Source organism: Tasmannia lanceolata, unplaced genomic scaffold (genome assembly GCF_043159265.1).
Source record: "Tasmannia lanceolata isolate RefF3 unplaced genomic scaffold, GAP_Taslan_0.1 ptg000003l, whole genome shotgun sequence".
In the NCBI taxonomy this organism is placed as follows: domain Eukaryota; kingdom Viridiplantae; phylum Streptophyta; class Magnoliopsida; order Canellales; family Winteraceae; genus Tasmannia; species Tasmannia lanceolata.
The window spans coordinates 6,190,049-6,205,924 of record NW_027518680.1 but is presented as its reverse complement, the minus strand read 5'-3'; the positions used below and the strand labels follow the sequence as shown (position 1 = coordinate 6,205,924).

General features: G+C 38.5%; 1 protein-coding gene across 1 annotated transcript in view; it reads left to right on the top strand.

Moving 5' to 3' along the window:
- The window catches only part of LOC143860563 (ADP,ATP carrier protein 1, mitochondrial-like), a 34,119-nt gene extending 18,889 nt beyond the window's left edge, over positions 1-15,230 (top strand). Inside the window, exons 2-5 of the mRNA XM_077371262.1 lie at positions 8,959-9,469; positions 12,691-13,062; positions 14,149-14,448; positions 15,006-15,230. Of these exons, the coding sequence (XP_077227377.1) occupies positions 8,969-9,469; positions 12,691-13,062; positions 14,149-14,445 (1,170 nt within the window). The 5' untranslated portion in view covers positions 8,959-8,968 and the 3' untranslated portion in view covers positions 14,446-14,448; positions 15,006-15,230. The remainder of the gene's footprint in view (positions 1-8,958; positions 9,470-12,690; positions 13,063-14,148; positions 14,449-15,005) is intronic.
- Positions 15,231-15,876: the final 646 nt, after the last annotated feature.

Below are 15,876 nucleotides of genomic sequence, written 5' to 3'. Positions count from 1 at the left end.
AGGGTGCAACAAATGTGCAACCCAATACCCATAAGGGTCGGGGTATGATGCCAAGCCGAGCAAGGTGTTCTCCCAAAACCAAAAGACGCACAAAGAGGAGGTTTAGGAAGAAAAATGAGATTGGGTGAGACTCCTAAACAAAAAGATGAGCTCCAAGAGAGGTGCTGACGAGACATGGCATGTCTCCTAAGGATAGACTCACTAATGAGACAAAGCTTGTCTCTAAAGGATACAACTTTCTCTGTCTGAGATATAGCCTGTCTCCCTGAGAGGGCTCTAGAGAACTCTTTCATTGCCCTTGCAATGAATGGATTTCTAATTTCTAGGGGATACACACCATAAAGACTTGGACAAATCTTTAAATAAATGAGAGGAGTGCTACTTGGACTAAGCGAGTCCCCTAAGGATGGGCTTAGGCTAGCGCCTTCATCGCCCTACAAGAAAAGGGGATTCTAGATAATCGCAAATTCTATTTCTATTCTTATAAAAAAAATCAAGTGCTAAGCAAAGAAGAATTTTCAATAATAAAATACACAATCTATAGCAATCATGAAATGATAAACAACATTAATTAGTCCAGACCAGCCGCTGGATAGCCTAATAAAGTAAAAAAACAACATCAAACACTTCTAAACCAACCACAAACCCCAATACGGGGACTCCAATGAAATCAGATGATGCTAAAGTAATCATCTGATATCAAATACACATGATAATATTTCTAATCCCGCCTTGAGATCAGACAGTACTCATGTCGATAATATCGAATAGAGTAGTCATCTGATCTCCTTCTTACTATTAACAATTTATTTAAATAAAAAGGAATGAATATAATAAGCTTTGAGATAATCTCACCTGAACAATCCATTTATTATCGTCTTCGAACCCTAACACAAAGCTTAGTATGAAAGAGAAGTATTAAATTTATAAATACTGGACTATAGGCTTAATTTTGGAAATCCTTATTAAAATTTTCTCAAATTTTATTTCAAAGTACTCTTTATTCAGTTTTTTTTTTATATACAACGACTGTCTAAAGAATTATAGCTTGTGACATTTGTAAGAAGGCCATATACTAACAAATGCTATCCAACTTAGCACAAATTCAAACCTGTTTGTAAGCCACTTACAGCTCAAGTTATTTAACCAGCAAGAATAGTGATAAATCAAACAAGGTCAAATTACTTTTCATTTCCTCAACATGCTTATGTAAATAAGCCATTTGCACTAACAGCTCTAAGGACCAAAACATGAGAAGTCAAGACATGGATAAGTCTCACCATGCTTTTATCCAAACATTCATTTAGCTTTTAGATATCTACTACAGTGATCATAAAGCCAGAATAAAAAGGGAGAAGGATTTTGCCCTTGTCATATATGTTTGACCTTCATAGGAAAAAGAAAATTCTATTTTGATCTGACAGTCATAAATTCAAACAGACATATTCACATGTTAAAGCAAAGCTCCCTTGTACCTCAACTTGCCCAAAAACAAAACTCTCACCAGAGAGTAATAAGCATTTCTTATTTCATCTTTAAGACTCAAACCTATAAAATTTTCAAACCTGAACTTAAATCATCATATAACAACACTGATCTTAATAAGTTTCAACAATTACCATAAGAACAAGTCTAAAATTCAATTGTTCCATCCCATTTCCAAACAAATAATCAAATCATAGAACAAAACGATTAAGAATTTGCTCTTAAAATATCATATTCTTCAATCATATTGATCAATGTACTAACATAACCAAAATTATCAATCAGAGCAAATGAAAAGATTACCTGAAGGAATGTCTTCCAAAAGAACTGACAGATAAGTTGAAAAGGATGATGTTCACTTCTCTCACGGCCTTGAACAGATAGACCTAAGGTTTAATGCAAGAAAAGCTGCATAATTCCAGTAAGAAGGGCGGAAAAAATGAAAGATCCAGCGAATTTTCTCATCTTTGCTAGAATTGACAAGGATTAGATGTAAGAATTTTAAACAGATCAGGTTAGATGAATTAAAATCCTGGCAATAGGAATAAGATCTGGGGTTTCTACTAATGGTAAAACTAGCAGGAATGATATCAAAGGTGAAGGATCTAAGTTGCAGGTGCTAAAGGCCGGAGCTAAGATTTGATTGAGGGAAGTAGATCAGCCGGAGCTCGAATCCGCCGGTGGATTCACCGGAAAAAGAAAAAAAAAAAATAGCAGAGGAAGGAGAAAAGCTTGTTGTGAATAAAGATTGATCGGAAAATAACCGGAATCCGGCAAGGACTTACCGGAGAAGAAGATCGGAGCCTTACCGGAGAAGAAGAAGGGGGAAATGAAACCCTAACTCTCTCTCTCTCTCTCTCTCTCTCTCTGCAAGATGCTTGTTGTAGAAGGTGAATCGGCTAGGGGAAATGACCGGAATTTGATCGGATCGGATCGGAACTAAGGAAACTGCCGGAGAAGATGACCGGCGAAGGAAAAGGAGGATCGGCCGAAGAAGATGCCGGAGAAGATGAGGAAATGATCGGAGCAGAAGGGAGTTAGGGTTTGACGAGGTTTATCTCTCTCTCTCTCTCTCTCTCTCTCTCTGGAAAATGAAATCTCTCTCTGTAGCTATAAAATGATTCACCGGAGGCAGAGTATTGCCGGATCCTAACCGAATTAATCGAGAAAGACGATCGGAAAATAGAAAATTTCGATCGGAAAATCTCTCCCCTTTCTCTCTCTGATTGAACGAAAATGAGAGAGTCCTCGCTTGGATCGGAATCCGGCTGGAGCTAGGTCGAGGAAGAAGATGAACGGGAGCTGGCCGGATGTTGATCGGAAAAAATGGAAGAGGTTTTGCGAGAACTGGTTTTTCTCTTGAATCGGGATTTTCTCTGTTAAAGACGAGAAAGAAAAAAAATCATGAGAGACAAAATGAGAAGCTCGATTGTCTTTTATAGGTAAATGATATATTGACCCCCTTTTGGTTCATGGTACAGCCCCTCTTTAACCATCAACACCCCCCTTTTCTGGTTTACACTACGGCCAGTCTCCCATCTCGTTCGCTAGGCAAACGCACTCCGATTTCGACGAAATTTTATGGGGACCTAGCTGGGACCCTAACCTACCTTGGGGCAAAATTTGGGATCCTAAAGCATTGGTTTGATAGGGTTTTGCTCAAACTTGGAAGGTTTAGGGTACGGTCAAAATGGGGTGTCTACACCCACTTCAAATCCCTATTTTCATCCTTCTGCCACCACCGGCCACCTCCATTAAAAACCACCCCCATCGGTTACCCATCTCCATCACAGCCATCGTCTCCTCCTTCTCTAAACCCCCATTTCCATCTCATCTACTACCTCTCCAACCCCAATTTCTTCCATCGTTTTCTTCAATCTCGGAAACCCACCTCCATTAAAAAAAAATAAAAATTCCAGCCATCATCACCACTCGCCCATGCGAATTCGATCCTAGCTAGCCGCAGCCTTCATCTCCATTTGTCAGCCACCATTGCAATCTTCCTCTCCGGTGACATTCGCCGGAATCCGGCAAACCTCTGCAATTTCCGATCAATTACTTGTCTTCTTCGCTCATCTTTCTCCCTTACCATCATTTTCACCTCACTTTCTCTATTGCAAACCCCAATTTCAATTTTCATTTAAAAAATTCCATGAGAAAGTACAGAGCAAGAGCGAGAGAGAGAGCGATCTGAGATATTGAGAAATAGAGAGATATTGAGAGAGAGAGAGAGAGTGAAAGGCTTGATTATTCTCTCCGGTCATTTTGCCGGATTCCGTCAGTTTCAACCTTCTTTGGCAAGAATCATCCTCTCCGACAACCTTGTTCTCCGGCAATTCCACCGGTGCAGAGCATCTTCTTCCCCACCGCATCCGATCGCCTCCTTTGTAATTTTAGTAGTTCCATAGGTAACTATTCTAACCCTTGTATGGCTGAGATTTTGTAGAGATCTACTCTGTTTTCTGGTATGATAGCAGTAATTCATTAATCTGGTGTTAATCTGGCTCTTGAATTTGAGGTGGCAATCTATTTTTTTTTATGAATGAATAGTGGAGAGATGTAGCCTTAATTGATGTAGGAAATCAGATTATTACTCTACTCCATGTCATGAGTATGAGTAATATCTGATTTCACAGGAGACCCCATGTCGAGGGTTTGATTGTGCTCATTACTTGATCTCGTTTCTTTGCCTCATATCGAAGGAATAAATGTTTGAATTATCAGATGATAGGGTGTGTTGTCATTTGGATGGTTATTCAACTATTAGATCTATCGTTTGTATTATTGTTTTCTTGGAAGATTTAAAAAATCCATGTTGATATGATATTACTTAAAACAAATATATTTTTGTTTTGGATTTGTAATGGCCTCACAACAACATAGTGGGTTGAATGCCTTTTCTTGTGAAAGCTAAAAATAAAAAAATATGTTGTTATCACCAAATGCTTAAGTGAATGAAAAATGGATCGCATGTTTCCCTTCACTGATTGGTCTATGATTGTTTTCTTTGAAAAATCATAATTTTTTCTGGATATTACTTTATTAAGTTCATCTTGAGGATCGATAGTGATGATGTTGTGATAGTAACTATGTCTGATGGTCTTTAGATCTTACAGTTATTGAGTGTTTTGTTCAAGGCATGATGGTCATGATCAGTAGTGTATGAGAGTTGTTCCATGGTTACCTTGTCCTCCCAAGCAATTCTCCTTAACTTTCGCAGGAAATAATATCAATCAAACCATCTGTTGTTGAATGTATGATTCTCGAATAGGCTTTTTAGGACGAGTTTCATCTTGCTTTTAATCTTTGATCTGTGAGGAGGGGCTTAATTCTTTACTTTAGTTTAGTTTGGATTTGAGGCTCTTAGCATATATTTGATGGAAATGTCTCTTTTCTTGAAATTGGTGTTTATATCCCCATGTTTTTATAATGACATTAGCCCGCGCGCTCAGAGCCCCATTCTTCTCTTCTTCCCCTGCTCTCCCCTCGGGTCTTGTGTTGACATCTGAGTCTCGTTTCTGAGCCTCTTCCCGTATGTGTGATTTTCATCAGAGTTTCGGATTGTCTCCAACATTTGATCTTTCCATGGGTTTTCAAAAATCTCCCTCTCAGATTTGGGCGATGAAGGCGCTAGCCCAAGCTCATCCTTAGGGGACTTGCTCAGTCCGAGTAGAGCTCCCCTCCTTTGTATAGTAGACTTTACTAGTCTTTTGGGCGCCGGTAAAAATTAGACCCCTACTAGGAGACATGCTATGTCTCATTAGGCATTGCTCCTTTGGAGACAAGCCTCATTTAGAGCCTACCCTAGGGGAGATCATCTTGATCGTGATAGATAGTGTACCCCCAGGAGGCATGCCTTGCCTCATTTGTGGAGCCCCTATTTGGAGACAAGCCTTGTCTCATTTGAGGGTTTCCATTTTTAGAAGGCTTACCTAGCCCTATATTAGAGCAGCTCCTTTTAGAGAGTCCTTGACTCATTATTCCTTTAAGTTGTAGTATTAGAGAGCCTTTGGCTCATTTGTCTTCTTTAGTGATTTTTTTTAGAGAGTCGTTGACTCACTCATCCTTTAGATAGTGTTATTAGAGAGTCTTTGACTCAGTTGTCTTTAGGTGGTTATTAGAGAGTCTCTGACTCATTTGTCCTTAGTAGGGAGTCTTTGACTCAGTTATCTTTCTTAGCAGTATTATCGGAGAGTCTTTGACTTATTCATCTTTTTTTGGTGTTATTAAAGAGTCCCTGACTCATTTGCACCCCTCTTTAGTGTTATTAGTTAGGAGTTTCTCCTTTAGAGTTGTCATTATTCCACTTTGATTAGAGACTAACTCAGTCTTATTAGAGCTTTGCTTGTTTGAGATCTTAGATTCGTTTTCTCTATTCTTGGGGCACTTCTTTACGTATTGTGGTTCGTCTCTTTGAGACGCTTGTTGTTTGTTCGGGGTTTCCCCTTTTGATTTAGGGCTTTGCCCAGTTTGTGGTTATGCTTGCGTGTCCCCTTGAAGGGTGAAAACATTTTAAAATAAAAAAAACATTGAATATTTTAAAACTCAAAAAAACATTAGAAATTTAAAACATCAAAAACATTTGAAAAACTTTAAAAAAGCCTAAAGTGTTGAGTGTTTTAGATATAGCAATTAGGAGAGTTCGTTTCGAACTACGTTGGCTTGATCCTCTTCCACGAGGTACGTAGTGCAGCTTGGGATCCATATCCCAAGTCCATGTGATTTGTGCAGGTTTACACACGTCCATTTTTGCCTCCACAGTTCATAGGGTTAGGATGATCCTATCGAGTTGATTTTTTGGGCACACCCTATCTATGTGAGGGCCCATCAAATGAATGCTTTGGATCACCCAAACAATGTGGCCCCAACTGTTATTTTAAGGTAGGGAGTAGATAAGTTATCTACTCCAGGGAGTACCTTCTCTTTTCTATATATATATATATATATATATATATATGTGAGGAAAATGTTGGTGCGCTTAAGCTCACCAAAGTTATGGTGCGCTTAAGCGCCCAATCACATGGGGGGCCACTTTGTTAGGATGATCCAAAGCATTCATTTGAAAGGCCTTATCATAGATAGGGTGTGTACCAAAAATCAGCTCCATAGGATCATCCTAACCCCTCTATTTGTGGAGGACAAAATGGACAGACAGTGTTTGTCCACAAATCTACCCATTTTTGTCCTCCACAAATGGAGGGGTTAGGATGATCCTATGGAGCTGATTTTTTGTACACACCCTATCTATGATAAGGCCTTGCAAATGAATGGTTTGGATCACCACAGAAAATGTGGGACCCATGTGATTGGGGAGCTTAAGCGCACCATAAGTTTGGTGCGCTTAAGCTCACCAACAGTTTCCTATATATATATATACTAGTAAAAAACCCCGTGCGATGCACGGGCCGACAAAGAACTGTACGGACCACATCATAGGTTGATCCAAACCGTCCATGTGATGGAACACAACATAATGGGTTGTGGCCGTAAAATCATTTCTATCGGCTGATCCTAGTCCTCCAATCTATAGGGTTTCCATAATATGTTGTTCCTCTTAAGGTCCCTGGAATTTGTAAATATTTTTAAAGGTGTCCAGCATTCGTAATATCCTCAAAAAAATATTCAGGAAAAGTAGTTTTTTTGTAATTGTCATATTGCGATACCTCTTCTTTGTAGTTTGTCCCGTAATTGTCATATACAGGTACCCTTTGTCCAAGAAAAAACGTCAATATGTGGACTTTGTCCACTGTTTTTTGGACTTTGTCCACTTGTTTGTTAATTACAAACGCATAAAGGAGGGGGTTATGATTGAAATTATGTGGCTTTAATGGGTTCCTTTGTTACAAAGCATAAAGGAGGGCGTAGGATAAAAAAAGTTAAAAAGTGGGTTGAATGGGTGCCTTTGTTAAAAAAAGTTAAAAAGTGAGGTGTAATTCTCAAGTGGCCATTAAATGCTAAAAGAGAGAGCCATCATTATGGGTGGAAAAACTTTTCCCAAATTATTTTCCTGGAAAAGTATATATATATATATATATATATATATATATATATATATATATATATATATATATATATATATATAAATGTTTTGTGTGCAGCTGCACAGATAAGTTATCTGTGCATGGCTCACAAACCATAGGGGGGGCCACATTTTTTGGGGGATCCAAAGCATTCATTTGGAAGGTCCTTCCATGGATAGGGTGTGTACCAAAAATCATCCCTATAGGATCATCCTAACCCAATCAGAGGGGGAGGGGAAAATGGACAGACAATGTTTCTGCCCATTTTTTCCCTCCACAAATGACAGGATTAGGATGATCTTATAGGGCGATTTTTGGTACACACCCTATCCATGGAAGGGCCTTCCAAATGAATGCTTTGGATCCCCCCAAAAAATGTGCCCCCCCCCCCCCCCCCCCCCCCCCGCCTATGGTTTGTGAGCCATCAACATATAAGCTTATCTGTGCAGCTGCACACAAACCATTTCCTCTCTCTCTCTCTCTCTCTCTCTCTATATCTATATATATATATATATATAACGGCTAGATTATGACTTCGAGATGCATAACCCCTTATCGTAGATGAAATGACGGTGCATCTCCAGCTGCAATCCGGTCAATATGTATTATTTGTAATTCTTATGTAGTACTTATTGTGTTCATGCTTTAGTGCTTCTTTTTCTCATGCCGTTCATTTTGGACCTGATTTGTGACTATATGCAGCAGATTTTTTTCCATTTGTGTAATAACATCAATGCATTTGCTAAATTCTGTACTATTTAATCAGGTTCCAATGTAATATATATATATATATATATATATATATATATATATATATATATATATATGTGTGTGTGTGTGTGTGTGTGTGTGTGTGTGTGTGTGTGTGTGCGTGCGCGCGCGCTTGCGTGTAGTTATGCAAGCATGCTCTCTTTGTATATAGATCAAGTAGCTGTCTGGATTGGACAACTAGACTAACCTATGAAGCTACCTCGATAAATTTAGGTGTAATTCATTTTTTTGAATGGAATTTTATGGGTAATTCATTTTTTTTTTTTGAATGGTTTCCACTAGCGACCTGAAAATGTTGGTAGAACACATGCCACTTAAATCTAAGTACAAAATCATATTTGTGCTCCTATGTGCATCCCTAATCAACCGTGCTCGTACATGTCTGTGTGTGCATGTGTGTTTGGTGTGTGTGGTATAAGTTTTTGGTGCTAGTGGGCATGTTTTTGGTCTCAATGGAATTACCATCTGATCTTCATCTGAAAACTGTACTAAGTTATAGAATGTTGGATTTTCTTCTCATTTAGTTCCGATCAATATCATCTAAATGCCTTTTTTTTGTCCAAATGTGAACAGAAATGTCAATAAACTCTTTTAAGATCGCATAAATGTTTTTCTTTTTCTGTTCCTTTATTTCGAACGATATCTCTCTTTCTATTCTGATCGTAAAAGTTGTCTTTTTCAGTTTCCAAGATATGGGTGATCGGCCTCACCATCCAACCGTTATTCAGAAGGTAGCTGGCGAGATCCATCTTAGTTCCATCTTCTCTCAAGATTTGCAGGCTAGGCACTGTAGCTATTATAGGCCTGCTACTATGTACAACAGGCATTTTACGAATGGCAAATATAGCAATGGGGGACTGCAGATTCATGCGTTGGGACATAGCCCCAATGTCTCTATAGCTAATCCCGTGTCTCCAATACTTGTCCAAGCACCTGCAGAGAAAGGCATAGCCGGCTTTCTCACTGATTTCATGATGGGTGGAGTCTCTGCAGCTGTATCAAAAACTGCTGCTGCTCCTATCGAGCGTGTGAAACTTATGATCCAGAACCAGGATGAGATGATCAAGGCTGGTCGGCTTTCTGAACCCTACAAGGGAATTGGGGATTGTTTTAGGAGAACAATCAAGGATGAAGGTTTTGGATCGTTGTGGAGAGGGAACATGACTAACGTGATTCGTTATTTCCCCACTCAGGTTGGTTCTCTCGTCATTTTTGTTGTCAATCATTCTAAAATATTATCATATTTTCAGTTACTATGATCTTATATTGATACAAACCGATGACTCCTTTGTCATAAACCTTTGTGAAAATACAATGAGGGTATGGCAACCCAAGAGGGAGGAAGGAAATTTGGTCTTAAAAACTTTGCAAAAAACAAGTGCGGAATTAAAACAAGATGGCAAATAAAGCAATTCAACCACAAATGAAAATAAACCAAATGCACAAATAAAAGATAGAGAGAGAAGTGGAAGAGTGCACCGAATTTATAGTGGTTCGGTCCAAGCCAAGGACCTACTCCACTCCACCAAAACCTTCTTAATGGCTTCACTATACGACCCCCTTAACGGTGGAGATCAAGCCAAAGAGCACAAACGGAGATAGCTCTGTGTCTGCCACACTCGGCTCTGCGTGTCCTTCGCTCACCTCTGTGGAGATGGCTCTGAGAGTCCACTCACACTCGCCAATTACAATTTATGAATGTTGAAGAGAGAAAACAAAAAATCCCTTAAGAGGGTTACAACAACTTGTAGAACGATGTACAATGAAGCTCCTATATCCAACCCTTAGCTTTGATCTCAAGAGAGGCACAATAAGTTTATTTTCCAAGGTAGCTTAAGAGTGTTGGAGTTAAGTTCCAAGGGTTAGAGAACCTTTTTATAGACAAAAGACAAAGAACTAGCGGTTATAGGCTCTCCAAAGACTAGTATGGAAGGTCCACGGTCGACTGTGTAACTAGCTATTGGGCTTTTTATTTTCCTAACAGATTGTCGTGTGGTCGACCTCAAGGTCAACCTTGCAGAAACTGTTTTTCCAGTTTTTTGCCCGGTTCTTGTAAAATTCATCTCCTTTGTTTCTTATCAAATTTCGATGTTCTTGTGTTCTATGGATATGAGAAAAAGGAGTACTATCTATTAAAAATATTTTCAAAAATATTTGAAAATCATTTTGGCCAATTATGATAGGATTGTGGTTTATGGTCAACTATGTAAGTTCCAGTTTGATGCTATTCACATTTGAGTTCACTTTGGCACTTGGGCTTTGGGTCCACTTTTTTTCTTTGTTAAATTATGTTATTTAGAACGTATTTATACTCTCCTTGGTGCCTCTAATGTACTCGTGCTTAGGATTCAATTTTTACAATCTAAATAACTTGAGAGACTTGATCTTCAATATGGTCTTCCTCCCTTGGAAGTCCATTGTATCTTTGGATCTTGTAGGCTTCTTGAACTTAGTTGGTACTCTATTTTTGCTCCAATTACCTTGATCCAAAGCTTCCTTGATTTGGCACAAGTAATTATAAAATCTACAACGCAAGAAGCATAAAATCTACAACTCAAGAAGCAAACACATTAGTAATATAAAATCACTTGTGTTTGGAATCATCAAAACAAGATGGAAATGCCAAGGTGTGAACCATTGGGCTTACACTTTATCTTGTTCCATATAATCATCTTATGTTGATTAAAGTTGGATGCTATGGCCAAGGATTTAAATTTTGGTTTCGGTTTCGGCCATAGCCGAAACTGAAATTTCGGGAAAAAACTGCCTCTTAATCTATCGCCTACTAACATTATGCGCGGGTCTTCCTTTCCTGCCCCTATTTAGAAGTATTCGCCGCTCCACTGTGCTTTCTGTGTCATACTCTTATTGGTAGATCCCCATGAGAAATGCTTTTCCTCAATGCAACCCTAGGGTGTCTTCTCCTGCGGTTCTTCCCCGCAGCCAAACAATTGGGCTTACACTTTATCTTGTTCCATATAATCTTCCCCGCAGCCAAACAATTGGGCTTACACTTTATCTTGTTCCATATAATCATCTTATGCTGATTAAAGTTGGATGCTATGGCCAAGGATTTAAATTTTGGTTTTCGGACATAGCCGAAACTGATTCTGGCCGATATTTTGGAAAAAAAAAAACTTAAAAATTTACATTTTCCTTTGGCTGAAATTTCAGATTTTGGTGGTTTCGGTCCCAATCAAAGTATAGAAATTTCGGCTTCGACCGGAATTTAAAACCATAGCTATGGCTTTATTCCCCACTTTCATGTGGCTGTTCGGCAGGGGTTTAATTTTATCCCTGGAGCAACAAGGTGGAGGAGATAAAGGTGAATCGCAAGGTGTTGTATATGCTAATTACTACAAATTGAACTGTGCACCAAGAACCTTAGTTTCACACAAATATAGATGTATTGATGTAGACCAAGGAAGAACGATAGAAGAATAAGAGGAGAGAAGAAGAATAGAGAAGAAGTATGAAAAAGAGAAGAGAAGGAGAATAATAGATGAAGAATAGGGGAAGAAGAGAAGAGAAGTAATAGAGGAAAAAGAGGGGAAGGAGGAAGAGGAAGAAAGAAGGAAGAAGAGGAGAACCAGAAGTAGGAGAAGAGAAAAATAGAGGGAAGAAATCTCAATTAATATTTATTCATTAAAAACTGAAAATCGCTACTACACAAGGCCTATTTATAGGCAAGGGAAGTAAAATTCCATGGAAATAAATAAAAGCCCTAAAAACTAAAAAACATGAAAAAAAATCCTAGAAACTAAATAACATGGAAATAAAATCCTAGAAACTAAATAACATGGAAATAAAATCCTAGAAACTAAATAACATGGAAATAAATCCTAATGGGCAAATATGCCTCATATTTGGACCTACAATTTGCATAATTCTCCCTCGCTTGAAAAGAACTCGTCCTCGAGTTCTAGTCCACCTGGATCAAATATATAGATGATCCACAGCAGTAGGAGTCATAATCTGCCGGAAGAACTCGTGATGTCTAATGCTCGTGACAATAGTGAGAGTAGCCTGATATGCCGGCTGAGCGATAGGGAAGAAATCGCCCAAGTAGAATCGTAAGAACACAAATTGCGCTGAAGAAGTAAATTGGCTGGGAAGATAACAACGTACTCCTCCTGGATTAGTGGGATCGGCATGACAGCTATGGGCAGTACCAATCCATGGAAGTAAAATTCTATGGAAAAAAATAAAAGTCCTAAAAACTAAAAGAATATGAAAATAAAATCCTAGAAACTAAGTAACATGTAAATAAATCCTAATGGGCAAATATGCCTCTTATTTGGGCCTACAATCTGCATCATGTGTTTTTAAAGTTGCCTTAAATCCATGAAAATTGACTTGTAATGCCTTTTCCATTCCATGTATGCTGATTACTGCAAATTGAAATATGCACCAGGCCTTTAACTTTGCATTTAAGGATTATTTCAAGCGGTTGTTCAATTTCAAGAGAGACAGAGATGGCTACTGGAAGTGGTTTGCTGGGAATTTGGCATCTGGAGCTGCTGCTGGTGCTTCTTCCCAATTCTTTGTCTATACCCTGGACTTTGCCAGGACCCGTTTGGCAAATGATGCAAAGGCTGCAAAGGGGGGAGGGGAAAGACAATTCAATGGTCTGATTGATGTCTACCGTAAAACTCTGAAGTCGGATGGCGTTGTTGGACTCTACCGTGGATTCAACATTTCGATTGTTGGAATTATAGTTTATCGTGGTCTGTACTTTGGAATGTATGATTCCCTGAAGCCAGTTCTTCTGACAGGAAAGATGCAGGTTAGTAGAAATTTTAGATTTGCATTCTACTTACTTTGTGGATACCACTAAAAATGATTTTTGTATTAATCTTTTGTGCGATTTATCATTTTATGATTCAAAAAAATTAATCTTATATACAAGTGGCTTTAATGTCCTATTTGCAAATTAGATTAATTTAGGGAAATGATATCCCCCGCCCCACCCCAACGTTTTCTGTGAGAATCGTTCACTGGTTGAGGATAAATTCACACTCTTTAACGTTTTTCTTTGCCTTTAAAACTTAAGGAATAACTTTTGTGTGTGTGTGTGTGTGGGGGGGGGGGGGGGGGGGGGGGTTTATCCGTAAGAGGCGGGGAAAATATCATTTCCCTTATTTTAAAGTAATTTTATTTGCAAATAATGACTTATTTTGATGGCATTCAAAGAAGCCAAAAATTAAGAAATGCTTATTGGAGTTGCATAAGATGCTAATTGGGGATGCATATGCAATAGGTCTGATATCTTAATGATAAAAAAATGTGAAAAATGACAATACTTATACTGTATATTCAAGTCATTTTTTAGTTAAGCAATCTATTGTACAAATTATATCTACAAATGCTATATTTTAAAGAGAAAACGGTTCCTACACATATGTGTAGAGAGTTCTCTACACACTAGCTTAAAATACAGTGGGGGCCCACATTGTTTGGGTGATCCAAGCCATCCATTTTGAAGGCCCTCACATAGATAGGGTGTCTACAAAAAATCAGATCCATAGGATCATCCCAATCCTACGATTTGTGGAGGTAAAATGGATGTCTTTAAACCTTCACAAATTAGACCATTTTTTGCCTCCACAGTTCAAATGGTTAGGATGATCCTATGGATCTGATTTTTTGTGGACACCCTATCTATGTGAGGGCCTTAAAAATGAATGGTTTGGATCACCCAAATAATGTGGCCCCCACTGTATTTTAAGCTAGTGTGTAGATAACTTATCTACACATATGTGTAGGAACCGTTTTCTCTATTTTAAATTGCATCCAAATTCTCTATTTGTAATTTGCATGCTGGAGTCACCCTACTTTTTCATCACATGGACTATCTGTTGGGTTATTTCAGGATAGCTTTTTCGCGAGTTTTGCCCTTGGTTGGGTGATCACAATTGGTGCGGGTCTTGCATCCTACCCGTGTGACACTGTTCGTAGAAGAATGATGATGACATCTGGTGAAGCCGTTAAGTATAAAAACTCCATGGATGCATTTTCTCAGATCGTTAGGAAAGAGGGAGCCAGGTCTCTGTTCAAAGGTGCCGGTGCAAACATCCTTCGTGCCGTTGCCGGTGCTGGTGTGCTTGCCGGTTATGACAAGTTACAGTTAATTGTGTTCGGGAAGAAGTACGGATCCGGAGGCGGCTAGATGGTATCTCTCTCTTGATTTCTGTAAATCATACATGTCGTCTCCGTGTCATGCCTCCTTGCTTTATTCCATCCTAGTAAAATAGTGTTGCATTAGCATATGTAGTAAAATAAAATTGCACTAGCATGATAAATCAAATTGGAATAATACACTAGCATGATAAATCAAATTGCTGTATTCCATCAACTCAACTCAACTAAGCCTTTGTCCCAAACTAGTTGGGGTCGGCAATGTAGTAAAGTAGTGTTGCACTAGCATGTGTATTAAAATAGTGTTGTACTAGCATGATAAATCAAATTATGAGTTCAGAGAAAATACAGAGAAATCAAGAAGAAATCGTACTAAAAATCTAGCAAGTAAAAGGAAGATGGGAGAGGTGGTCCACAAAGCATTGATTAATGCTGACAATCAAAAGAAAGTTCGGATGAAAGCAATTAGAGTGAAAAAAAAACATAGTTTAAATGTAAAACAAAAACATAGTCCAAACTCCTGAAGAAAACACTTACTGCTTCAAGTATTGCTATTTCTTGGATCTAATTTTCTGTTACTCTTCCTCTCAGGTGACATTGACTGCTAAAGGAAGATCAGCATGCCCTCTTTTGTTGCTTTCTGTTATACAGTTGAGGAGTTAGCTATTTTTTATAGTATCTTTTTAATTTTGTTGTTGACAATGTAAAATTTGTCCCATTCGTGTAATAACATGCTTGATGTTTTGAGAAGCAAAAGAATCATCTATCATTTTAATGAAGGCCTACCATGTTGCAGTTGGGGGGAGAGATTTTATAGAGGTTTGACTATTGTCTTTGCTGTGTTAGTTTTTTTTTTTTTCAGTGCAGTTGAAAAGAGATCCATGACAAAAGTATTTCAGAAGTGATTGGCGAAAATAGTAGTGCTTTTCGCATGCTTATACCTAGAAATTGGGGTGGGTGTTCCTTTCCCAATTTTCAGCAGCATGTATAATTAAAAATTTGGCTAAGATGATGAACCCGAGTCATTCATCAACTCGCCCGAGTCGACTCCCTTTACCATAGCCGAGTTATATATTGTCTGATTCACATTTGATTCACATTGTGCCTTGCCAAGTCAATCAAAACTCCTTTAACTTGCCTGAGTTATGACAACAACAATTAGTGACTCGTGCAACTAAACTTTCTTTTACTTTGGCTGTGTTCTAGACTTCTAGTTCGAGTCTGAGTTTTGAAACACTGTAAGTGGATGATCCACTGACTTAGTAAATCCAGGAAATCACTGTTGACTGTTCATGGAAAGTATTCATTTAGGGAAATGTTATCAGCACTACTGTATTTTGATGAGGGCACTCCTCACTTTATTAAAAGTACGGTATGCCCGCAACATTGGATGATCCAAACTGTCCATTAGATGGGCCACAGCCTAAGTAAGTTGTGCCCCAAAAAATTATTTCCATAGGTT